Raw genomic sequence first — 26,235 nt, forward strand, 5'->3', positions numbered from 1 at the left:
CGCGGGCCTCTCGCTCTTGTGGCCTCTCCCGTTGCGGAGCACAGGCTCCAGACGCGCAGGCTCAGCGGCCATGGCTCACGGGCCCAGCCGCTCCGTGGCATGTGGGATCCTCCCGGACCGGGGCACGAACCTGCGTCCCCTGAATCGGCAGGCGGACTCCCAACCACTGCGCCACCAGGGAAGCCCAGTTTTTTATTTTTAAAATTCAAAGATTGTGTGTTGCAGCTAGTTACTGTGTCTCTCTCTTTTTTCTTTTCTTGCATCAGTGTTAGAAATGTTTACTTAAGAGATAATTGAGGCAGGAGTTCCCTGGTGTTCTGGCGGTCCAGTGGTTAGGACTTGGCGCTTTCACTGCAGTGGCTGGGGTTCAGTCCCTGGCTGGGGAACTCAGATCCCGCAAGCCATGGTGCGGCTGAAAAAAAAAAAAAAAAGAGATAATTGAACAAAATGTAGGAGGCCTAATGTAATCAGTTCTACTTTTTTCTGTGTAAAGGTTATTTTAGCAACTTTTTATTTTGAAATAATTTCAAAGTTACATAAAAGTTGCAGTGATAGTACAAAGAATGTTCCTATATGTTTCACCCGGAGTCACCAATGATTTACACTTTGTCACATTTACCTTTTCATTCTCTTGTCTACAAATCTATCTACATATGTAGAGAGATTTTTTTGTGGACCATTTGAAAGTAAGTTGCTTCTCTTGCCTCTAAATACTACAGGGTGCATTTTCTAAGGACATTGTCTTAAATAACCCAATAGGAGTATCAAAATCAGGGAATTTAACATTGGTACTATATTCAAATTTCCCCAGTTGTCCCAAGGATGTTCTGTATAGTGTTTTTTTTGGTTTCTTTTTTTTTTGAGGGAACCAGGATCCAATCAAGGATCACATATTGCATTTAATTGTTGTGTCTCTTTAGTCCTTAATCTAAGTGATTGCCTAGTTTCTGTGTGGATATTTCACAATAATGACCTTTTTGAAGGGTTCAGGACAGTTGTTTTGAAGAATGTCCCTCAATTTGGGTTTGTCTGCTTGTTTTTCATGACCGGATTCAGGGCAAACATGTTTGACTACGACATAGGTGATGGTGTATCCTTTTCAGTGCAAAATCTTAGGGGGGACATGTTAAGATGTTAAGTTTCACCATTTGGTTAAGCTGGGTTCAAATTTGGGCTGTTTATTTTTCTAGTTGGGCAAGTGGATTATTGAGATGGTTTTCTCAGCTGTCAAATGAGGGTAATAATAATCCTCATTTATGAGGTTGTTGAATTCATACACATAGGGCCCTTAGAACAGTGTGATGCACTGTAAGTATTTGATAAATTATTAGTATTACTATTACTGTCATCATCAATACTATTTGTACTAAAATTTATAGAGACCTTAATATGAGACAGGCACTGAGTCCAGTGCTCAATACTTTACCCCTCCAGTACCTAGGACAGTGTATGGTACAAAGGAGGCATTCAATAAATATTTGTTGGCAAAATGTCAGCACTATGAGATAGATTGCTATCAATACCCAACCAACTCACAGATGAGGAAACTGAGGCTCAGAGGAGTGAAGTAGTTTACCTAGGTCACTACTGGCAGTAAGAGGCAAGAGCCCAGATTTGAACCCAAGCTTGTAGGCTTTGTGAAACAGGGCATGAGGAATCTATTTTGTAAACCCTCAAGCGCTGTGTAGATGCAGAGCTGCAATGGAGCACCATGCACAGTGCTCAGGTACATACATGCAGTAGGCGCTCAATACATAGCTGAATGAATGAGGAAAGAAAATGAATTAACTAGGAAGAGTTCATCATGTCCTGGTCGCGGCCAGTGCTTGGGTGCGACAGGGAATCCTTCCGTCTTTATACCTCCCCTCCACGAGTCACCACAGGACCGCGTGTTCCCGCATTGTGGGGCTTCCGGTGACCACGCCCCGCCGACAAACCACGCCCCTCGCTTTTCCAGGCTCCCGCGAAAGGCCGCGGTGTTTTGGCCCGCGGGCGGAGCCGTAGGCACAGTCTCCTCGGGCGTCCGCGGTCGGGAAACCCGCAGTCAGGGCTCCCGGGCCGAGGTTCACGATGTCGGAGAAGGAAACGAGGGAGAGCGGAGGCTCCCCGGAGGCCAGCGGGGTGACTGCCAGCTACATACAGGAACTGATACGGCGCAAGGAGGAGATCGAGGCGCAAATCAAAGCCAATTATGACGTGCTGGAGAGCGTGAGTGTGGGCACGGGGCTTCCGGGCGGGCGTCGGAGACGCCCGGAGGCCTTCCCAACCCGGCCCCCAGACCCGGGGCGGGGACTGAGAGACTAGGGCGGCCTCCGCTTGAGCTCTCAGCTGTGGGTCTCTCCCTCCCTGGGAGGCCCAAGGCGCAGCAGTTGTGGCCTCTGTGGGCAGCAGACAGTGAGGCAAATAACGTGAATAACTAGGAACAGTTAGAATTGATGTTCTAGCAGGTATTTGTGGAATTCTTGTTGGGTGCTGGGCGCAGTTGTTAAGCGCTTGACATTGGTTAACTCGTTTAATCCTCCCAACAACATTTTGAGGTGAGTTCTGTCATTTCCCCCATTTTAGGGATGAGGCAACAGAGGCATTACTTAAACCTGCCTCAAGTCACAGGGCCAATAAGTTTGCAGAGGCAGGGTGATAATCACCTCTATCATCAGTCCTTGTTGAACGGTTACCAGATGTCCTGTGCTTTACTAACCACTTTACCTCAGAGCTTCTTAAGCTTTAGTGTGTATTCGAATCACCTGGAGAGCTTGTTAAAATTCAGATTCTGTTGGCGGACAGATGTGTGGGAGCAGCTACTGCATTTCTAGCAAATTCCCAGCGATGCTGATGGCACTGGTCTAAGAACCCAGCTTTGAATGACAGGAAAGGCTCGTTATCCTTATTGTATAAGGAGGAAACTGAGGCCCAGAGTGGGGAAAATCCTTGCCTAGGGTCAGGTAGGTTGGAAGTGGCAGTGGTGGGGCTAGTTCTTAGCTAGCCACACCCCACTGGCTCCAAAACGGATACAGTTTTTCTTAAGCCACCTAGTATAAAACCACAGATCAATTTGCCGGGGAAGAGTAAATGAATTACATTCTATGTAGGGCGGATGGAATGCATTTTAGGTGATGGGAGTAAGATGAAGTATCATATGGAGGTCAGGGTACCATTTTACTGGGCGCTGACTGTGTGCCTGAAGGGGGCCGGTTTATGTATGTGTTATATCGTGGAATCCTCTCAACTACTCTGTGAAGTTGGTTTGTTACCCTGAGGTTCAGAAAGGGGAAGTCACTTGTTCAGAGTCACAAAGTGGGATTCAGATCTTATGCCTGTTGAACCCAGAATCTGTGCTTTCAAGTGTTGTGCCAACAACTTCTCACACCTTAGTTACTTTGCTACTGCAGGCAGGATATGCTCTATCTGTATACGTCCTGTACTGTTACTCCCTTGATATTTTTCTTTAAGTTGCCTCACTTTTTTACTTAGATAGTTTTATTTTTAAAGGAAATCTTATAACTTCACAGCATATGAAAAAATGAGACTCTCTTTCCTTAAATATAAAAGTGTATATCAAGGTGATCCCTCCAACTCTCTGTCACCTGATAAATGGATAGCTGAAATGTGGTCTATCCATACAACGGGATATTAGCCAATAAAAAGGAATGAAGTGCTGGCACATGGCTACAAAAGTGCATGAATCTTGAAAACGTTATGCTAAGTGAAAGAAGTGCATCACAAAAAACCACACATTTTATAATTCCCTTTATATAAAATATCCAGAATAGGTAAATCCATAGAAGATAGATTAGTAGTTGCCAGGGGCTGAGGGGAGGGGGGAATGGGAGTGACTGCTAGTGGGTCTTGGGTTTTTTTTTGGATGGTGATGGAAATGTTCTAAAATTGATTGCGGTGATGGTTTCATAACTCTGTGAATATTCTAAAAACCATTGAATTGTACACTTTAAATGAGTGGGTTGTATGGTGTGTTAATTATATCTTGATAAAGCTGTTAAAAACAAAATGGAGAGGGCCAGAGATAACAAGTGATCTGGAGGTGATATAAAGACCAGCACCAAATGGAGACTTTCTCCCTGATTATTGAAGGGTTGAAGATAATTAGAAAGGGAATGGGTTATTTAATGCCCCGTGTGTGAGTTGCCAGTGGTGTGAGTCCCAACTTTGGAAAGCAGTGTCTGATGTGGTATTGACTTGGAGAGGCCAGTCAACTCTTAGTCATCATGGGCAGGCATGAGGCAGATACAGATATTTAGCCCCTGGCACATTTATGCTGTATCTATAGAGAGTCCTGCGCTAAGAGAGTATACGAGACCCCCTTCCCCGCGAACAGGAAACAGTAGGTGTATCCCAGAGGCTTTCAGAGAGAAAGGTACAGACACGAATGGAATCCCTCCTGGTAGCACGTGTGTACACTAGGCAGCTGGTCTCCGTGCTGATGATTACAGCCATCACCTATTACTTTCTATGTATATTAATTTCCTAGGGCCATCATAACGAATTACCACAGCTTGGTGGCTTAAAACAACAGAAATTTATTCTCTCACAGTTGTGGAGTCCAGAAGTGCGACATCAAGGTGTTGGCAGGTTTGAGTTTTTCTGGGCGCTCTGAGGGAGAATCCGTTCCATGCCTCTCTCCTAGATTCTGGTGGCTGCTGGCCATCCTTGGCTTGTAGCTAGCTGCATCACTGCAGTCCCTGCCTCTGTCTTCACATGGCCTTCTCTCTGTGTCCCAAATCTCCCCCTCCTTTCTTTTATCAGGATACCCGTCATTGGATGTAGGGGCAACCTTAAATCTAGGATGATCTCTTCTCGCTGATCCTTCACTTAATTATATCTGCAAAGATCCTTTTTCCAAATAAGGTCACATTCACAGGTTCTGGGGTTTAGGACTTGGACATATCTTTTGGGGGCTGCTGTTCACCACTCTGTGAATGTGCCTGGCACTGTGCTAAGCACCCTACATAGGTCAGCTCGTTAATTCTCAGAGCAGGTGGGAAGGGAGGTAAGTGCCGTTATTCCCATTTTATAATTGAAGAAGCTGAGGCCCAGAGAGGTGAACCTCTTAACCAAGGTCACCCAGATTGTATGTGGCAGAATTGAGCTTGAAATCAAAGTCTGACTGAAAATCCCTGAAACATGTCATATAACATGTTTCATTGCTTTTGTGCACCATGCTCTGACTTATGTAGGAAAAGACTTTAAAACATTAAAACAAGGGAATTCCCTGGCGGTCCAGTGGTTAGGACTCTGCGCTTTCACTGCCAAGGGCCCAGGTTCAATCTCTGATCAGGGAACTAAGATTCCACAAGCTGCGCGGCACAGCCGAAACAACAAACAAACAAACATTAAAACAAATGTATTGTTTTCCATAGGGAATACATTGCCGTGGTCAAAATTCAAAATCTACAAAAGGATACATAATAGAAACTCTCTCTCCCTCTGCTGTCCCCTAGCCTCCCCGTTCCTCTCCCCAGATGGCAACTGGGGTTCCAGTTCAGTGTTCCTTCCAGGGATGAAAAGCCTGTTTGAAGGCCCCTTTACATCTCTTTTCATTTTCAGAGAACCAAAGTCCTGCCTCAGCTGGGTGCTCTTTGAGGTTTTTACTCCCCTCCAGCTTCCAAGGCCACCAGCCAGGTGTCAGCTGCCCATAGGAAGGAGGGTTTGGAGGAGTGGAGGAAGAGGCTGGCCTTGGGGGTGATGCTCAAAGGAGTCTTTAGTTTTATCTGCACTGCTCTAACTTCAAAAAAGGAGAATGGATTCGTGCATTACTGGTATTATTAAAAGTCAGTTAAAAAATGGTGCCCACCACAGAGAGCAGTCATGAGAGGATGTGGGAAAGGACCTGGTCTGTGCCAAGTGATCAATATATGGCCTCTCTCGTTACTGTCACCTTTATTATGACTGCAGAGGACGAGAGTCTGGGGAAAGAGGCCCGAGGACTTCATACCTGTGAAATCTTTTTGACCTCATTTCTTCCCTCCAGCAGAAAGGCATCGGGATGAACGAGCCACTGGTGGACTGCGAGGGCTACCCCCGGGCAGACGTGGACCTGTACCAGGTCCGAACCGCAAGGCACAACATCGTCTGTGAGTGACCCTCTCTGGGGATGTTCCCCCACCTTGCAGCAGGGGATGTTTAAGGCACACAGAGAAATCGCCAGTGTTCCATATTATCTGCTTCCTTGGCTTCTGCCTTGATGGGATCATCTCACTGTCCCCATCGAGGGACTGAGAACTAAGGGGGCGGGTTAGACTCTAGGGGTCTGTCTTTATGGTTTCATTTTTCATTTTGTTTTTAGGGCCTTTGCTTCATTGCGGAAACTTTTATTGCAATAACAACAGAAACCCAAGTCAGATATTGCTTACGATCCCAATCAAATCAATTACGTCTTAGGAAGTACGTTTAGCTATTAATGATAGTGACCTAACTATGGTCACTCAAACAGAAAATAGCTCAGTTCCTCAGTAAAGACATTTGGAGATAGGCAGCGCAGGGCTGGTCATCAGAAACTCAGGCTCTGCCATCCTTAGGCAATTCATCCATCTTCAGGGTCACCATGTCCATGTTCCAGGCAGGAAGAAAGGGAAGGAAGAAGGTAGGAAGGGCACAAGCTCCTATGCCAGCTGGCACCCCTCCTGTAAAGGATCTGTCCTGCAAGTCCCACTCCCACCCCCTGCATCAATTTCTGCTTTCCTCTCATAGGCTCCTCTGCCTGCAAGAAATGTACCCCACAATGGGCATGTTGCTATCCTAAATAAACTCTCTTATTTATGTGTGTGTATATGTATTGTATGTATGTATATACGTATGTATTTATTGTCAAGGAACAGAGAGAGTAGAGATTGGGTAGTTTATTAGTCTTCTGTTTCTGCTGTAACAGATCATCACAGACTTAGTGGTTTAAAACGTCACAAATTTATTATAGTTCTGGAAATGAGACATCCAAGTTGGTCTCACTGGACTAAAATCAAGGTGTCAAGCAGGGCTGTGTTCCTTCTGGAGGCTCTAGGGAGAATCCATTTCCTTGTCTTTTCCAGCTTCTAGAAGCTGCCCACACTCCTTGACCTGCAGCCCCTTCCATCTTCAAAGCCAGCAGTCACATCTCTCCAGCTTCTGGGTTTGGCATCACATCTCTTTCTCTCCCTCTCCTGCCTCCCTCTTTCACTTATAAAGACAGTTGTGATTACGTTGGGCCCACCACCTGGATAATCTCCCCATCTCAGGGCCCTTAACTTAATCACACCTGCAAAGCCCCCTTTGCCATGTAAAGTAGCAAATTCACAGGTTCTGGGGATTTGGATGGGAACCTCTTTGCGGCCACTTTTCACGCTGCCACAGGTAGGCAACCAGCAGTCTCTACCACAAAATCATATTAGAAGGGAATTTATCATCCACCTTTCTCCCTTAATGACTTCTGTTTTACCTGTGAATCTTGACTCTATATACAGCATGCTTTGGTCTAAGGCCAGGTTTCTCAGTGAGAGTACAGGTAGCCCTGGGGTGAGACACAGCTGAAGATGCCAAAGTTTCCTCAAAGTCACACTATGATCATAGGACTTCTTAGAGCGTCACTCTTCCTTGAAGATGTTGGGAAAAGAAGCATGCCATTTTAATATTAAAACAAATAGGAAGATACAGAGTAGGGAAAAACCGTGTTAAGACAGTCAGACTGGAGGGAAATTTGGGGCTTTTGACTAAACCCTTGGACGCCCCAGCGAAGCAGTCCACCTGCTCCCCAGTTAGGAGGATTCTGGGAGAAATTTGAGAAGCCCTAGCCCACAGTGTGAGGGCGGGCACCGACTTATTTTTTTCCAAATGGTTGGCCTGATGTTACAACACCATTTAGTCTGTTCTTTCTCCGTTAATTTGAAACACTAACAATATTGCATATTAAATCTTTAGACGTGCTTATGTCTCTTTCTGGGCTTTTTGCTCTGTTCCGTTGATCTCTCTTTTTGGGTGCTAACATCATGCCATCTTAATGACTTTAATATGCGTAAGAGTCTGTTTGAGCGATTCCTTATTGGTCTTCTTTTGAAAAACTATTCTCACAAGTTTATTTTATTTAAAAAATAGACTTTTTTTTAAAAAAATTATTTATTTTTGGCTGCATTGGGTCTTTGTTGCTGCGTGTGGCTTTCTCTAGTTGTGGTGAGCAGGGCCTACTTTTCGTTGTGGTGCGCGGGCTTCCCATTGCGGTGGCTTCTCTTGTTGCGGAGCTTGGGCTCTAGGCGTGCGGGCTTCAGTAGTTGTGGCTCTCGGGCTCCAGAGCTCAGGCTCAGTAGTTGTGGCACACAGGCTTAGTTGCTCCACAGCATGTGGGATCTTCCCGGACCAGGGCTCGAATCCCTGTCCCCTGCATTGGCAGGCGGATTCTTTAAACACTGTGCCACCAGGGAAGCCCTAAAAAATAAACTTTATTTTTTAGAACAGTTTTAGATTTACAGAAAAATTGGGAAAATAACACAGAGAGGTCCCGTATACTCTGTACCTAGTTTTCCCCATTACTAGCATCTTCCCTTAATATGTTGCATTTGTTATAATTGCAAGTTTGGTTTTTGAAATGTACTTTGGAAACATTTTGTTCAAGGAAAAAAATTTTTTTGAATTCTGATTAGAATTGCAGTATATGGTGTATGAAGTCATTCATTCCTTTACCTAGCAGCAGTAGCTTGAGACTTACTATGTGCCAGGCCTCTCTGAAGGCTCTGGGGTCCTCGTGGAGCTTATCACCTGGGGGACCTTTTCTAGTCAGAGTGACCGTGTATTATACTGACACCATTTTAAGTCTTCCTGCCCAGGTTTATGTCTTCATTTATTCAAGTCTGGGCTCTTTCTCGTGTCTGCACCAGTGGGTTGAGTGCTAGAGGCTCGTAATGCCTGAGGGCCTTACCTGTTCTCCAAAGTGACAGGAGCAGAGGAACAAGGTCAGGTAGCCTTGCGTGCCCACAGTCCAAGGTGCCTGGAAAGTCTGAAAGTCTGTGGCCTATGGATGCTAGACGTGGATTGGCAGGCAGTGCTGGTTTGTTCAGGCCTCTGGAACTCTTCACAGGGAACTGGCTTTTTTTTCTTTTAAGTTTTTTTTTTTTTTTTTGATGTGGACCATTTTTTAAACGTCTTTATTTAATTTGTTACAATATTGCTTGTTTTATGTTTTGGTTTTTTGGCCACGAGGCATGTGGGATCTTAAGTCCCTGAGCAGGGATCAGACCTGCACCCCCTGCGTTGGAAGGTGAAGTCTTAACCACTGGACCACCAGGGATGTCCTAGGGAACTGGCTTGAATGAGGTGCCGAATCCAGAGCCATAGAGGAAGTTGTCTTTAGGTTAAAAAAAAAGTTAACCCAGCTCCCAGCCACTCTGGTAGCCCGGCCTGCAGAGATGACTTGCTTGGCCCACACAGTCCTTCCCAACATCCTGAGTTGACTGTCAGTACTGAAAAAAATCTGAAGGTTTCACCCCCAAATTCCTAATTTCCAGCTTTGCTCCCTGTTGCCTCTCCCAGACTGAATATCACCAGTCACGTGTTGGTAGACTTGGCATCATTTTTTCTTCTAGAGGCATTACGAGAAAAGCGAAAGCCTTCTTAGCCCAGCCTGCTTTACTCGTGTTTGCCCCTTGTGAGCGTTTGAGTTTGTGGCCATTGATTCACCTGGTCAGTTCCCTCCTTCTGCTCACCTCTCAGGTCTCAGCTGAAACGGTGCTGCCTTTGGGGAGCCTTCCCTGATCTCCTAGTCATTGAAGTCATCAGGTGTCATTGCAATCACTTGTCCCACAGCTGCTCTTCTTGCAGGACTGTAAGCTTCATGAGGGCAGCCCCTCTGTCGTGTTCACAGATAGGTCTTCAGCTTCTAGCACAACGTCTGGCATATAATAAGTGCTCGTTGAATAGTCAGTGAATGAACGTGTGGGTCTTGTGTCCTCAGCTGTCTTCTCGGCCCCTGACACGGTGCTCTCCTCCAGGCTTGCAGAACGATCACAAGGCGGTGATGAAGCAGGTGGAGGAGGCCCTGCACCAGCTGCACGCTCGCGACAAGGAGAAGCAGGCCCGGGACCTGGCCGAGGCCCACAGGGAGGCCATGAGCCATGGCCTGGGCCAGAGCCAGGACCTCAGCCCTTTTCAGGCCTTCGCCATAGTGAACAGCATCAGCCCCGGCTCCCCTGCCAGCATCGCAGTAAGCCAGGGCCTGGCCCCGTAAATCCACACCCCAAGGGTGCTTGGGGGCGGGAGTGGGTGTGGGGGTGGGAGGCTATGGACAGACAGACCCACACTGTCACCAGTGCAGCAGATGCCGATGAAGGCCCGCTGCAGCCCAGCAGGAGTCAGCCCCTGCTGCCCACTCAACTAGCCGCAGAGAGACCCTGGGACACAGGGTGACCCCGGAGAGGGAAAGAGGCTCTCTTCTCAGGGCCGATTTTAGCTGGGCGTTGAGTAATGGACACGAGAATGACAACAGTAGCTGCCACTTGCTGAGCCCTTGCTTAGCACCACGTATCCTGCCAAGTGAGTTATAGCTTCCCTGGTGTCTTTAGAGAAGTTTTAACAGCTTTATTGGGATATAATTCACATACCATAACTTTAACCCTTTTAAGGTACATATATGATTCAGTAGCTTTTAGTGTATTAACAGTCAATTTTAGAATCATTATCCCAAAAAGAAGCCCAGTGTCAATTTGCCATTACGCCTCAACCACCCCATTCCCCCCAGCCCCTGGCAACCACCGGTCTGCTTTCTGTCTCTCTGAACTTGCTTATTTTGGACATGTCATATATGTGTAAATGGAATCATATAATATGTGGTCCTCTATGACTGGCTTCTTCCTTTTAGTATCATGTTCTCAAGGTCCAGCCATGTTGGAGCATGTATCTCAACTTCATTCCTTTTTAAATTTTTTTTAAAATTTTTACTTTTTATTTAAAAAAATTTTTTTATTGGAGTATAGTTGATTTACAATGTTGTGTTAGTTTCAGGTGTACAGCAAAGTGAATCAGTTATACATATACACATGTACATGTATCCACTCTTTTTTTCTTTTTTTTAAGATTCTTTTCCCATGTAGGCCATTACAGAGTATTGAGTACAGTTCCCTGTGCTATATAGAAGTTTATTATTAGTTATCTATTTTATATATAGTAGTGTGTATATGTCAGTCCCAATGTCCCAATTTATCCCTCCCTCATGTTCATTCCTTTTTACTGCTGAGTTTAATGTGCTGTCTGGATAGACCACGCTTTGTTTATCCATTCCTCAGTTTCCATTTTTTGGCCATTATGAATAATGCTACCGTGAACATGATGTACAAATTTTTATGTGTACCTGCATTTTGTTGTTGTTCAGCCTTAGTCTAGTCTTTTTTTGAATTTTATTTTGTTTATTTATTATTTATACAGCAGGTTCTTCTTAGTTATCCATTTTATACTTATTAGTGGATACATGTCAATCCCAATCTCCCAATTCATCGCACCATCCCCCACCACTTTCCCCCCTTGGTGTATGTGGACCTGCATGTAATATTTAATCCCACAGCCGTTCTCTGGGGTAGGTACTAATCTACCCCATTTCACCCATGAGGAAAAGCCTCAAAGACCTGAAGTACCTTGTGCCAGGACGCACAGTTTCTAGAAGGTGGACCTGGGTCCTGCCAGTCGTCTTTAGTGATCACAAGACTGCAGGTTACACACAAGCTCTGTTTTATTCACCACTGTGTGCACAGCATCTGGCACAGAGCTGTCGTCAGCCTGCGACGAGTATTTGTTGAAGGGATGGGTGAATTGTGATCTGTGCTCTTAGAGTGACAGGATCACTCTAGTCCTGGGTCAGTGTTGTGCCCGTGGCTGCTTGCCTGGGGGCTTTTAGGGCCAATGCGTCTAAATTCTGACCCCTGAACAAAATAGGCCAGATGGGCCTGCCTCTACTTGCCCCCAAACCTGGGTCAGGACCCCAGAGAGCTTTGCCCCGTTTTCCTCCAGGTCTATACAACTGCCAGCTTTTCTCAGACACTGGGCAGACCTGGCCACCTTTTATTAGATCTGCCCCTGGAGGAACCCCCGGAGGAGGTGGCCCAGTTATCCACTGCCCCTCCCCGCCTAAATCCCAGCCTCTTTGCATCGCGCCTGCCGCTCTCCCCTGTAGAAAACACGCTTATTAAATTGGGAGCGCATGGGAGGGTAAAGAACACCAGAAGAACATTTAACCTCTAGCCTGATTTTCTGTTTTCCCTTCTCTCTTTAGGGTCTGCAAGTGGATGACAAGATAGTGGAGTTTGGCTCTGTGAACACCCAAAACTTCCAGTCACTGCAGAACATTGGCACTGTGGTCCAGCACAGTGAGGGGGTGAGTTGGAGGTATTACGTGGCATCTGACCAGTAACCCTGGAATTGCCGGGGCCAGGAAACGTGGCCGGGGCCTTTGACAGCTGCCCTCAGAGTGCCGTTTCTCAGGCACAGTCCCCGCTCGGGGCTTTCGCATTTGCTGTTCCCTCTGCCTAGAATGCTAATCTTCTTCCCTTACCCCCTCACCTTCCTTCCTTCCCTCCCTCCTCTTGTACAAATGCCACCTTCTCAGTGAGGCCTTTCCAGCCACCCTGTCTAAAATACCCCTCTCCTGCTTCCTATCCCCGTTTTCATTTAACAAGGTTTCTTAGACATCTTTTCATTTGGGCACACACCTCGCTCTTTTTCACTGCTGCATAGCACTCCATGGTATGAATGGATAGAAGTTTGTCCACCCGCGGCCTTATCAGTGGACGTCTTGTTCATTTCCAGTTTTATGCCAGTGTGAATAGTCGTGCATACTTGTTCACAACTGTGCACACCTGGAAGTAGAATTACAAGCTCTCAGCAAATGCACACTTAAGATTTTAATAGGTAATTTGAAAAAGTTTTATGAATTTGTACCCTGACCAACAGTATGTGAGTCCAGTCGTCCCTCAGTATCCACGGGGGATTGGTTTCAGGACCAGTGCAGATACCAGAGTCTGTAGATGCTCAAGTCCCGTGGTTGGCCCTCTGTATCCACGGATTGTGCAGTACTGTATTTATTGAAAAAAATTCACATGTAAGCGAACCTAAGCAGTTCAAACCCATGTTGTTCAAGGGTCAACTGTGTATCATATCATCAGCAGTACTCCATTACTGATCTTTTAATAACTTTGCTAAAATGCCATCTTGTTTTAATTTGTATTTTCCTGACTACCAGTGAGATTGAGTACCATTTCTATGAATTGTCTGTTAGTCTTTTTTCCCCACTTATTTTCTATTGGGTTATTTGTCCTTTTTAAAAATTGATTTGTAGGAACTCTTTCTATATTCTATATATTAAATCTTTGCCTGTTTATACATTGCACATGTCTCTCCTGATTAGCTCCTTTTCTTTTAACTTTCTTTATGGTAACTTTGATTACTTGAAAGTTTCTTTTTTTAATTCACTTAGATATCCATTTTGTTAAATTTATTAATATTATAGGGCTCTTTGCTGCCAAAACCATCCCTGAGGATTAAAATAAAGAAATACAGTACAGTGCATAATAGTGTAGTACTGTTCAAACAGTAGTATATTAGAACTTGATTTGTGTGCCTTTTGATAATTTCATTCCTTAAAGATATAGTAAAAGTTGAAATTCAAAATAGGCTGCAGCCTTCTAGTTTCTGGCAGAATATGCCATTAAAAAATACTTCCACGTAACCATCTCATCTTGTTTCTCAGTAATGTAACCCAAACCAAACCTTTTTTTGGCAAAGATCCATACTTTGCAGGAGAAATATGGGGCTCAAAGTACAGAGAAATTACTAAAGTTTTTGGTTCCCAAATGAAATCTTCAGTTCAACCGACAATTCTTGGTTTGTCTTGCACCCACACAGCCCCCACTTGGCCACACTGCTCATCCATGTGTAACTCATCAGAAGGCAGGCATCAGGCCAAGAAACAGTTGGCCAGTGTTGGCGCCCTGCTAGAGGTCAGGCCCTCATTTCTGCACTGACTGACACCTTCATCAAGTCTGTACTTATGTGGAAGTTTAGAATTTTGATTTTGTCAAATTCATCAGTTTTTTGCTTTACGGCTTTGGCATTTTGTGTCTTCTTAAAGAAATTCTTCTAGTACTTTTGTCTTTAGCTTTTCTTTAATCCGTCTGGAATGTATCTTTTATTATTATTATTATTTATTTATTATTATTTTTTTGGCCACACTGTGCAGCTTGCAGGATCTTAGTTCCCTGACCAGGGATCAAACCTGGGCCCCCTACAGTGGAAGCTTGGAGTCCTAACAACTGGACTGCCAGGGAATTCCCTATTATTGTTTTTTATAACAGTTTAATTGACGTACAATTCACATACCTTATAGGTCATCCATTTAAAGTGCATAATCCAGTCGTTTTTAGTCTATTCATAGAGTTGTGCACCCATCACCACAATCAATTTTAGAACATTTTCATCACCTCAAAAAGCCTTGTACCTGTTAGCAGTCACTCCCTATTCCCCCCATATATACCAGCCCCTGGCAACCACTAAACTACTTTCTGCCTCTATGGACTTGCTTATTCTGGACATTTCATATAAATGGGATCATACAATATGTGATATTTTATGACTACTTTCACTTAGCATAGTGTTTTCAGGGTTCATCCATGTTGTAGCATGTGTCAGGAACTCATTCCTTTTTTTAAAAAATAAATTTATTTATGTATTTATTTTTGGGTGCGTGTGTCTTCCTTGCTGCGCGCAGGCTTTCTCTAGTTGCAGCGAGCGAGGGCTGCTCTTCGTTGCGGTGTGCGGGCTTCTCATTGCGGTGGCTTCTCTTGTTGCAGACCATGGGCTCTAGGCATGAAGGCTAAAGTAGTTGCGGCATGCAGGCTCAGTAGTTGTGGCTCGCGGGCTCTAGAACGCAGGCTCAGTAGTTGGGGCGCACAGGCTTAGTTGCTCCGCGGCATGTGTGATCTTCCTGGACCAGGGCTCCATCCCGTGTCCCCTGCATTGGAAGGTGGATTCTTTTTTTTTTAATGGACCGAATTATTTAATTAGGTTCTTTGTAAGAAGTTTAGAACACTACTTTGTGAGGATAAATTCTGTTTGTAAGAGTGAACACAGAGCGGACGTAGCCCTGGAGTTGAGGAACAGCTTTGATTCTTTGCAGAATTTGTGAGTCCACAGCTTTCTGATCAACCTTCCGCTGCTCTGTAATCTCGTATTTCTCTCTCTCTGTGTCGAAGATCTCACCTTCCTGGTGCCTGGGCTTATGCAGTTTCTTCTTCTTGAAGTAAGTACCAGTGAGATGTTCTGGGATTTTCACACCACTGATATCAATTTTGGTGGAAGTGGCAATGACAAATTTCTGGTGTGTTCTCCGCAGAGGAACTCGATTGAGGGACAGAGGCCCAGTCACAAGTAGCAAGCCACTGCTCAGCTGCTTCAGGAAAATGACCCTCTTGCCTTTGTGGCGCCCAGTGAGGATAATCAGAATGGTTCCAGGAGTGATGCTAGCGCGCAGTTTTCTCACGTGCTTACTGAAGGGTTTCTTGCCGTGACTCAACAGCTTTCGAGGCACATCTTCAGTAGGATGATACCTAGGCATTTTGCGAAGTTTAACCACCCGGGTACCACCATTCTTGTCACCACCAACTGGTTTTGTGACAGTAGCAAGAAGCTTCACCTTCTTTTTCTTTTCAACCTTGAATTTAGCTGCTGAATACTTCCTCTTGTACAAGGCCTTTCTGGAATACATAGCCGATAGGGAATATCTGCCAATTCCTCTGACCAGGACAGGGTTTCGGCTGCAGTGGGGCTTCCCCTGCTTCCCCTGCTTCACCTTTTTAACCTTGCCACCAGCATCAGCCTTCTTGGCTTCAGGTTTTTTCTCCTTAGTATCTGGCTTCTCAGCCTTTTCACCCACCATCTTGCAAGATGGGAAAAAAGGGCAGGCGGATTCTTAATCGCTGCGCCACCAGGGGATCCCAGGACTTCGTTCTTTTTTATGACCGAATAATATCCCGTTGTATGGATAGACCGTATTTTATTTATCCATTCATCAGTTGATGAATATTTAGGTTGTTGCCACTTTTTCGCTATTGTTACAGGGTCATACTTCTGTGAACATTCTGTGTAAGTTTGTGTGTGGTCATATGTTTTCATTTCTCTTGGGTTTATAGCTTATCTGAAATTAGTTTTTCTGCATGGTGTGAGGCAGGGCACCAAACTTAATTTTTTTCCCCAAATGGACAGTAGTTGTCCCAACACCATTTATTGAAAAGTTAGTACTTTACCCACTCATTTATATTGCCACCTCTGTTCTATAATTCTTATGTGTGCAATTCTTTATTCTGTTTCTTTGATCTCTTTGTTTGGAGCCTTTCTGGGTTCCCCGGAACAAATCCATTTGTTCCTGCTCTGCTTCCCTTTAACCCCTGGCTATAAAGGGTGTATTATTTGTCTATTGGTGAGTGAGAAATCACCCCAGAGCTTTAACAGCTCGAAGCATCAAGCATTTATTATCTTATACAGTTTGGGCGGTCAGGCAGCGTCCAGGAGCCATGTAGCTGGGTGGTTTGGGCTCAGGGTCTCTCATGAGGTTGTGGTCAGGATATAAGCGGAGGCCATAGTCATCTGAGGGCTTGACTGAGGTTAGAGAATCTGTTTCCAAGATCCCTCACTCACATGGCTGTTGGCAGGAGGCTTCAGTTCCTCATCACAAGGGCCTCTCCACAGTGCTGCTTGAATGCCCCACAGCGTGGTGGCTGACCTCCCCAAGAATGGGCGGTCCAAGTGAGAGCAGAGAGGAGTCAGCAGCACCTGCTCTGACTCAGTCTCTGAAGATTCACACTCTCACTTCCACTTTATTCGTTAGAAGCGACGAAGTCCAGCCACCACTCAAAGGGAGGGGAATTAGGCCTTAGCTTTGGAAGGAAGGAATTTCAAAGAGTTTATCCTTGTGGCATGGTACCTTTGTTACCTCTTTACTGTCCAGTCATCATTTTAGTGAGATTTCTAGAGATGATGCAGATGTAGGTTCATTCTGTTATGTTTACCCAAAGTCTCAGTTTTTCTCTCCTTCCTCCCCACCCCACCCCCAGCTTGCTAGTGTGTCATAGTTTACTCACGTCTCTTGGGTACCTTGCTGCACATACTTTTAAACTTTGTAGTTGTCTGGGCTCATTGTTAGTGGTTTGCTTTGTAAATACGTCTTTTTTTTTTTTTTCCTGGTAGAGGTAATACAAACACATGGTAAAAACAGAACCAAAGAACATGGAATGAAAAACCTCCCTCTCCTCCAGGTGCATTTCCTGTCCTCCAAAGGCAGCCACTTTCCAACTGTGTGTCCTTCATACATCAGCACACAGAGCTACTGGTTGCTTTCATTAAGGGCTAATTGACCCACAGCAACATTCCCCCTGTTCAGTGTCCAGTACTGTGAATTTTGTCAACTGTATGTAGTTATGTAAATGTCACCACATGAAGATACAGAGCAGTTCTACAGCCCGAAATGATCTCATGCTTTTGTAGGTAAGCCCTCTCTGCACCCCCATCGCCCGGAAATCACTGATCTGTGCTCCATCCCTGTAGCGTTACCTTTTCCAGAATGTCATATAAGTGAAACTGCAGAGTATAAAGCCCTTTAAGTCTGGCTACTTTCACCCAGTGTCATGAATCTGCCGTTCTTCCACATGGTCACGTGCATCTGTAGTTCATCCCTTTTCACTGCTGAGTAGTGCTCCACTGTGTAATGAGCCCCAGACTCTTCATCCATTTCCCAGTGTGGGGCATTTAGGTTGTTTTCCAGTTTTTGGTGATTACTCATAATAGCCACTGGTTTTTAATTTGTCTTTTCCAGTTAAATATATTCTTAGGCTCTTTATAGGCCTACAGATCCTTTTTTTTTTAAAAAAAACTGAGGTATAACTGACAAATAACATGATATTAGTTTCAGGTGTACAACATAGTAATTCAATATTTGCATATATTGGGAAATGATTGCCACAGTAAGGCTAGTTAACATCTGTCACCATACATAGTTACACATTTTTTTCTTGTGATGAAGACTTTGAAGATTTACTCTCTAGCCGCTGTCAGATATGCATAGAGTATTACCGTATACCAGAATGCACAGTGTGGTGACTATAGTTAATAACACTGTATAAGGCCTTCTTTACAAAAGTAGTCATTGAACGTTTTCTTTTTTTTTGAATGTTTTCTAACAACAGAACCTTTTCTTCAAGTGAAATTTCCTGGGGAATTCCAAAATATCAAACAGATAAAAGCTGAGCTGCTGGGATAAGCTAGAGGGGTGGGGGGACCTCACGCCCTCAGGGCCCGGGGTGCTCCTGGAACCAGAGCCCAGCTTGAGAATAAGGGGTCTGGGTTTTTATGGTCTCTGCTCTATGAATTAAAAAAAGTTTTTGAAAACCCCACAGCATTCTATTGTTAGACTTTTAGGTACTTTCCAATTTTATGGGAACCTGAAAATTAACACTCTTGTAGACAAAGCTCCGTTTCCTTAGATAATTTTCTGAAGGTGAGTTTCTGGAATGCATATACTTTCAAAGGAAAAAACCCTTAAATTAAAATAATTTTTCTTTATTATAAAAATAATGTGTATTGCATTCAGCCATAAAAAGGATTGGTGTACCGATATGCTGTAACATCAACGAACCTTCAAAGGACTTCTGGTAAGTGAAAGAAGCCGAACAGAAAGGGCCACATATTTAATTAATTAATTTATTTAAATTTATTTATTTAATTTATTTATTTTTGGCTGCGTTGGGTCTTCATTGCTACACGCGGGCTTTCTCTAGTTGTGGCGAGCAGGGGCTACTCTTCGCTGTGGTGCACAGGCTTCTCGTTGCGGTGGCTTCTCGTTGTGGAGCACGTGTGGGCTTCAGTAATGTGGCACGTGGGCTCAGTAGTTGTGGCTCACGGGGTCTAGAGCGCAGGCTCAGTAGTTGTGGCGCACGGGCTTAGTTGCTCCGCGGCATGTGGGATCTTCACTGACCAGGGATTGAACCTGTGTCCCCTGCATTGGCAGGCGGATTCTTAACCACTGTGCCACCAGGGAAGTCCCAGAAAGGGCCACATATTTTAGAATTCCGAAATGTCCAGAATAGGCAAATGCACAGAAAGCAGAGACAGAAAGCAGACTGGTGGTTGCCAGGGGCTGGGGGAGGAGGGAATGGGGAGTGATTGCTAATGGGTATGGGGTTTCTTTTTGGGTGATGGAAATATGCTCTGAAATTAGTTAGTGGTGATGGTTGGACAAGTCTCTGAATATATACTTTAAAATGGTGAATTTATTGTATATGAATTATATTTCAATAATAAAAATAATGTGTTTTTATTGTGAAAAAAACTCACACAATGCGAACGTATTTCAAGTAAGAATAAAAGTCTTGGATTTCTCCCTCCCTTGTAGTACCTTCCCTGCTCTGAGTCCTGGGCAAGGTGCAGGCGCTACAACAGGGAACAAAACAGGTCAACCAAGGGTCCGTGGGAACATTTTAGTGGGGGAGATGAGCATTAATCAAATAATCACAGATGTGTAATTGTACACTCCAGTGAGTGCTATGAAGGGACAGTTCAAGGGGGCTAGGAGAGCAAATAGTGGGGTTCTGATGTAGTTTGGGGTTGAAGGAGAGTGTTCCTGAAGACGTGGCCTCTAAGTGTATTGAAGTTTATTAAGACTGGCAGGGAGAGGAGCCCACCAGCAGGGTCAAGGCCCTGAGGTGAGAGGATCAGAGAAGGCTGATTGGAACCCAGAGCAAGGAAGAGGGGGAGAGGGGAGGAGGCAGGGCCCTTCTTCAGTGTTCCCGAGCAGCAGTAGAGAGCTTCTTCCAAGCTGGAGAATAACAGCTGTAAGCAGCTTCGTGCCTTGAAAAGATTTCTCCAGAGGCCAGGTAGAGAGCTGATTGGAGGGCTGACAGAGTTTTAGCAGCCAGGTCAGGAGATGATGGTGTCTTTGACGAATGGGCTGGAGGTGCAAGTGGGCAAATCAGAAAGACATCTAGGACGTGCCATAGGTAGAAACCCTCTGGATTTCTAGCTCTCCCAGGGCCATCATTTCCAGAACTGGAAGCACATCAGTGAAGCTCTCACACATTTTCTGGGTGTGGATGTGTATGTCTACAGTGATTGCTTTTTGAAAAAGAAGTCACAAAGAAGACCTACTCTATGTACCGTTCTCGATGTTTCTCCCTTTGAAGGGATTTCCATGTTGGTACACGTGTATCGGTACACAATGTACCATGTTCCCTGGCTTGGTTTCTCATCGTTCGTTTAACCAGACCCCCAACCTGGACATTTAAGCCATTGCCAATATTTGGCCACCACAAATAGTGGTGTCGTGAATATTCTTATCTTGTGTGAGGGTTTCTGTCAGATTTCTAGAAGTGGCATTACTGGGTTAAAGGCAATGCACATTTACCGATTTGATAGGTGTCGTCAAGGTGTCCTCCCAGAAGCTTGCGTTAGTTCATGTTCTCTCCAGTAGTGTATGTGAGTGCTTATTTCTTGACCCTCCCCAACTGTGTTATTGTCAGTCTTTTATCCTGTGACAATCGAGGTGGAAAATGGTGTCTTTTTTTGTTTTTCATCATGCTTTATTTTTTCTGATTCAGAGATCCCATTGATAGATCTGCCTTAATTTTTTAAAATTACGGTAAAATGTACATAACATAGAATTTACCATTTTTAAGTGGCATTAAGTACATTCACATTGTTCGGCAGCCATCTCCACCACTGTCCCTAGAACTTTTTCATCTTCCGAAACTGAAACTCTACCCATTAAACACTAACTAGTCATTCCCATCTCCCCAAGGTTCTGGCAACCACTAATCTACTTTCTGTCTCTATGAATGTGACTGCTCTATATACAGCCCTCTAAGTGGAATCACACTATATTTGTCCTTTTGTGACTCATGTGTTTTACTTAGCATAACGTCTTCATGGTCCATCCAGGTTGTTACATGTGTCAGAATTTCCTTTTTAAGGCTGAATAATAGGGACTTCCCTGGTGGCGCAGTGGTTGGGCATCCGCCTGCCAATGCAGGGGACATGGGTTTGAGCCCTGGTCCGGGAAGATCCCACATGCCGCAGAGCTACTGAGCCCGCGTGCTACAACTACTGAAGCCCGCACACCTAGAGCCCGTGCTTCGCAACAAGAGAAGCCAACCTAATGAGAAGCCTGCGCACTGCAACAAGGAGTAGCCCCTGCTCACCACAACTGGAGAAAGCCCGCATGCAGCAACGAAGACCCAATGCAACCAAAAATAAATAAATTTATATTAAAAAAAAAAGGCTGAATAATATTCTGCTGTGTGTATATACTACATTTTGTTTATCCTGTAATCCATTGATGGCCACTTGGGTTGCTTCTACCTTTTGGCTTTAATGCTATTCACCATTTTGGTGAATAATGCTACTATGAAATGGGCATACAAATTATGTGTTCAAGTCCCTGCTTTCAGTTCTTTGGTTATATACCCATATGTTTAATTGCAGGTTGATATGGTTATTCTGTCTTCAATCTCTTAAAAGATTTATTCATTTATTTATTTTGGCTGTGGTGGGTCTTTGTTGCTGTGCGCGGGCTTTCTCTAGTTGCAGCGAGCGGGGGCTACTCTTCATTGCAGCGTGCGGCCTTCTCATTGCGGTGGCTTCTGTTGCGGAGCGCGGGCTCTAGGCTCGCGGACTTCAGTAGTTGTGGCTCGCAGGCTCTAGAGCGCAGGCTCAGTAGTTGTGGCGCGTGGTCTTAGTTGCTCTGTGGCATGTGGGATCTTCCTGGACCAGGGCTCGAACTCGTGTGCCCTGCATTGGCAGGCAGATTCTTAACCACTGCGCCACCAGGGAAGCCCTATTTTCAGTTTTTTGAGGAATAGTCATGCTGTTTTCCATAGTGGCTGCACCATTTTACACTCCCACCAGCGGTGTATAAGGGTTACGATTTCTCTACATCCTCACTGACTCCTATTATTTTCTTTTTTTCTTCTCTTTTTTTTTTTTTTTTTTGCGGTACGTGGGCCTCTCACTGCTGTGGCCTCTCCCGTTGCGGAGTACAGGCTCCGGACGCGCAGGCTCAGTGGCCATGGCTCACAGGCCCAGCTGCTCCGCAGCATGTGGGATCTTCCCGGACCGGGGCACGAACCCGTGTCCCCTGCATCGGCAGGTGGACTCTCAACCACTGCGCCACCAGGGAAGCCCCCCTTTGTTTTTTTTGATAATAGCCATCCTAATGGGTATAAGGTGATATCTCATTGTGATTTTAATTTGCATTTCTCTAATGATGAGTGATGTAGGCCATCTATTCATGTGCTTATTGGCCATTTGTATATCTTTTTTGGAGAAATGTTTAAGTTCTTTGCTCATTTTTTAATTGGGTTGTTTGTTGTTGCTGTTGAATTCTTTATATATTCTGGATATTAATCCCTTATCAGATATATGATTTGCAGATATTTTCTCCCATTCTGTGGGTTGCTTTTTCACTATGTTGACAGTGTCCTTTGATGTACAGAAGTTTTAAAATTCGATGAATCTTGTTTTAACTTGTAATTTTCTTTGGTATATATTGTACCTACTTTAATTTTTTTGTTAAGGTAATACGTACGCATAGTAAAGAAGAAATAATGGTACAGAAAGTTAAAAAAGTAAATGTCTTCTTCTCTTACTCCAAACTGCTAGTGCTTCTTTCTGGAAGTAACCACTGTTAACAGTTTATCTTCCAGAAAACTTTGTATGCACCAAGCAACACATATGTCTATTTATTTATTTAGATTAATTAATTAATTAATATTATTTTTGGCTGCATTGGGTCTTTGTTGCTTCGCGCCGGCTTCCTCTAGTTGCGGCGAATGGGGGCTACTCTTTGTTGCGGTGCGCGGGCTTCCCATTGCGTTGGCTTCTTTTGTTGCAGAGCATGGGCTCTAGGTGTGCGGGCTTCAGTAGTTTTAGCACGCGGGCTCAGTAGCTCCGCGGCATGTGGGATGTTTCCGGACCAGGGCTCAAACCCATGTCCCCTGCATTGGCAGGAGGATTCTTAACCACTGCGCCACCAGGGAAGTCCTATGTCTATTTATTTATTTATTGAATTTTTAGAGCTTTTATTATTATTTTTATTATTTATTTTTAAATTATTATTTTTAAATTGAAGTATACTTGATTCACAACACATACGACCTTTTAGGACATATATTCAAATGGATTCATACTTTGCTGGTTTTGTTTTGTTTTTACTAAACAAACTGCTATTCACTATACTGTATTTGACCAATACCTTATTGAGGGATATTTTGGGTGTTTTCAGTTTTTGAAATTTATAAACAGTCCTGGGATAAATGCTTTGTTCATATATCATCTTGTACTTTTGCAGAATATATCTTATATGCACCTTCTAAAGATGCTTTGTTGTTGCTGGGGGCAGTTGTGTTCTTCCAGGAAGAAGGTACCAAATCTGTAGCCCCACTGCCTGCCCCCAGAGTGCCACGTCCTCCACATTCTCACCAGTTGTAGGAATTATGCCTAAAATAAGCATCCTTACTACCAGTCTGGTGGGTGGGACTTCCCTGGAGGTCCAGTGGTTAAGAGACTCCACGCCTGCACTGCAGGGGGTGTGGGTTTGATCCCTGGTGGGGCAACTAAGATCCCACATGCTGCGCGGCCAAAAAAAAAAAAAAAAAAGACAGTATCTCAGCATTCTAGTCTGAATCTCTTTGAGTACTAAGGAGGTTGAACATAAAATGAGCTCATTTTCCTTTCAGAAGCCCCTGAATGTGACAGTGATCCGCAGAGGGGAGAAATACCAGCTTAGACTCGTGCCGACACGCTGGGCGGGAAAAGGACTGCTGGGGTAAAGTATCCGTGTCCGTTCATTCACACTGCAGCGTGCACTGCATGCTTGCTAGACACAAAGCTGCGGGCGGGAGGTGGGGTCGTTGGGAAATGAAGGGAATTTCCAGACGGCCTGTAGCAACTCATGATAAGTCCTTGTGGCGGGAATGAGATTCCAGGTATGGAGGTGGAGGGAGCCCTGGTCGCTCTGGTTCTTTTATTAACTGGACGTTTGCTTTGAAAGAATGAAAGCATGTAGGTGAAAAGCTCAGGACGGCTCACTTCTGATCTTCCTGAATGGAGCCACAAACTTACACTGTTCCTTTTTTTTCCTTCCAGCTGCAACATTATTCCTTTGCAAAGATGATTGTCCCTGGGGAACAGAAACAGGAAAGCATATTCCCTTGCCCCAGACTTGGGTCTAGTGGGCATTTCCTCCTTCTCTTCTCTTCCTGAAGCTCAAGGATCTGGAAGAGGCTGGGAGCCTGAACTTCTAGGTGGTGGAAACGCTGTGGCCTCCCAGTGTGATCTCTTGGGATTAACGCATTGTTAAAAACTAGATTTGTGTTTAGCATCTTCTGCAAATTAGGCCACGGCCCTACATGGGAATCCTCTGGATTGTGAGCAGGTGGGTGGGAGTTATTCTGGTAGGTGCTGATGTGACTTTATGCTTCTAGAAATTTTGTTTTTTTCCCCCAAATAAACAGTTTTACAGTGTTGATATGAGCATGTTATCACCCCAGCTGAATTTCCTATGAACTTCTCAAACCAAAGCTCAGGTGGGAGTTAGATCAGCCTCAGGAAAGTTGGGCAGAACAAACTAACAATTGTACCGAAGTCAAGATTTGACCAGCAACATCTCTGGGACGTCATCCTTTAGTGAATGGGGGTTCCAGACGCTCAGGCTGCACCTGCGTTTGCACTGCGGCATTGCTGCTCTGGATACAGGATAATTGAGTCTCCTGGGCCTGCCCTCGGATCAGCACTTTTGTAGACTGCTAAGGTGTGTTGACATTGCTGATGGGAACCAGCAGTGTGTGCAGCGCTGTCTTCTTGCAAATGCTGATTCCTCCTTCCTTCCTTCCTTTTATTTTCTCTCTTTAACATGGCAAAGTGAGTTTCAGTGATTCCTAGTGCCTCCGTGCTTTACTTTTTTTCTCTCTTCACCGTATCACAGTGTTTTATTTCCACAGTTCTTGCAGACCACTTTCTGTTTCAGAGGGCATCTGGCACATTCTACTGAGGCATGCTTGGGTTCTTCAGGCCTGGATTTGCTTGGCTTAGATGCAGATATCAGCTCGCCCTGACGGGAGTCAGTACTGGGTGTGCTTCCAGCCATGGGTGCTCGTGCTCGGCTGGAAAGCCTTCCTGTTGAGTGTCTGCCCCCAAACACCATGTACTCTAGCCGAATGTCCACGTGGATTTCCCCCCTTGTAGCCACAGACGTGCTGTGTTTACCAGTGTTTAAATTGTTTTTCTAATTCCACGTGTTTTCCAATCTTTTATAAGCCCGAGACTATAATAAACACAGCTTGCCCCATCCAGCAATCCCTTTTATTTTTTTGAGATGTATGCAAATGCAGCAACCAGCATTGGGGTATGAGGGTGGGGTGGGGATGGAGAGACTCATTCACATCCTCCTAAAATGATAGCAGCAGAGAGTCTTCTGCATCAGTGCCTTTGGCTGGTTTCCTGCAAGCCCCCCCGCTTCAGAAACCTCAGGATGGCCACGCAGGTGGGCTGTCTTTTGTGAGGTTCTAGTGGAGAGACACTTGGAGGTGGAATCATCCTAATAGATTTAACAAACTGGTTTGGCAGAAACGTTATGTGATAAGATAACGTAACCTATGAAACATTTAATCCCAGCTGGCTAAAATTTTCTGTACAACATCTAGTGCCCGGGCGAGGAGGTGGGGAGGACAGCTGTGTGCTGCACCAATGAGACCGGGAAATTTAGTTTGCTTTTGACAAAGAGAATTTTATCAAACCGTTCGTACTTCTTCACATAACTTTGTCAAGTCTTCAGAAAGTCAGAGTTGCTAGGATTGGCCGCTGCAGCTTCTCATGGGATGGCACCAAGGGAAAACATGGGGGAGAGTGGGAGGGGAGGAGAGAGGTGAGAGGAAAGCCAATTTTACCTCCCAAGTCGCGGCGGCAGGGGGCGAGCTCGACCAGCTCCCCGCTCCCGCTCCCGCTCCCGCCGCTTTCTGGGCACGTGACCGCTGTCCAGCCTTCGTGCTTTACGGCCCGTCGCCTGCAGGCGGCAGCGATTACCATGGAGACGGGGCTTGGGTGGCGACCGTAACTAGGGAGCCCTTGGAGGAGAAAGCGGCGGCAGCTGGAGGCCGGGAGGTGGACAAGGGGTTCACGCGGCGGGAAGACCCCGGCCTTTGAGGACCAGGGTGGGCGCGCTCTGTGAGTCAGGGGCGG

At 45.1% G+C, this 26,235-nt stretch overlaps 2 protein-coding genes and 1 pseudogene across 4 annotated transcripts in view; 2 read left to right on the forward strand and 1 right to left on the reverse strand.

Annotated features, from left to right (window-relative positions):
- Positions 1-1,967: 1,967 nt before the first annotated feature.
- PSMD9 (proteasome 26S subunit, non-ATPase 9) lies at positions 1,968-24,526 on the forward strand. 2 transcript variants are annotated; one of them, XM_067700980.1, is made up of 6 exons: positions 1,968-2,208; positions 5,987-6,089; positions 9,966-10,177; positions 12,236-12,337; positions 23,736-23,824; positions 24,145-24,526. In XM_067700980.1, the coding sequence occupies exons 1-6, from the start codon at positions 2,071-2,073 to the stop codon at positions 24,170-24,172; spliced, it is 672 nt and encodes a 223-aa protein (XP_067557081.1). In that variant the 5' UTR covers positions 1,968-2,070; the 3' UTR covers positions 24,173-24,526. The 2 variants fall into 2 exon arrangements, with proteins under 2 accessions (XP_067557081.1, XP_067557082.1); XM_067700981.1 differs by having other exon boundaries at positions 1,971-2,208; positions 5,990-6,089.
- Positions 14,986-15,902, reverse strand: LOC137203911 (large ribosomal subunit protein eL6 pseudogene; annotated as a pseudogene).
- A 1,420-nt stretch (positions 24,527-25,946) lies between the features above and the next one.
- Positions 25,947-26,235, forward strand: part of CFAP251 (cilia and flagella associated protein 251) — an 80,136-nt gene continuing 79,847 nt past the window's right edge. Inside the window, exon 1 of one of the 2 annotated variants that reach the window (XM_067700972.1) lies at positions 25,947-26,207. The gene's annotated coding sequence lies outside the window, so the exon portion shown is untranslated. Of the gene's footprint in view, positions 26,221-26,235 lie in introns of both variants that reach the window. The other variant, XM_067700971.1, reaches the window with a different exon arrangement.

The sequence above is a fragment of the Pseudorca crassidens genome, chromosome 12 (genome assembly GCF_039906515.1).
Source record: "Pseudorca crassidens isolate mPseCra1 chromosome 12, mPseCra1.hap1, whole genome shotgun sequence".
Classification (NCBI taxonomy): domain Eukaryota; kingdom Metazoa; phylum Chordata; class Mammalia; order Artiodactyla; family Delphinidae; genus Pseudorca; species Pseudorca crassidens.

Excerpts from the sequence above, each read along its gene's own strand:
- PSMD9 (XM_067700980.1), top strand. The coding sequence starts at position 2,071 with ATGTCGGAGAAGGAAACGAGGGAGAGCGGAGGCTCCCCGGAGGCCAGC. Across the intron at positions 2,209-5,986 it reads ATTATGACGTGCTGGAGAGC|CAGAAAGGCATCGGGATGAA; the intron begins GTGAGTGTGGGC and ends TCTTCCCTCCAG. Across the intron at positions 12,338-23,735 it reads TGGTCCAGCACAGTGAGGGG|AAGCCCCTGAATGTGACAGT; the intron begins GTGAGTTGGAGG and ends TTTTCCTTTCAG.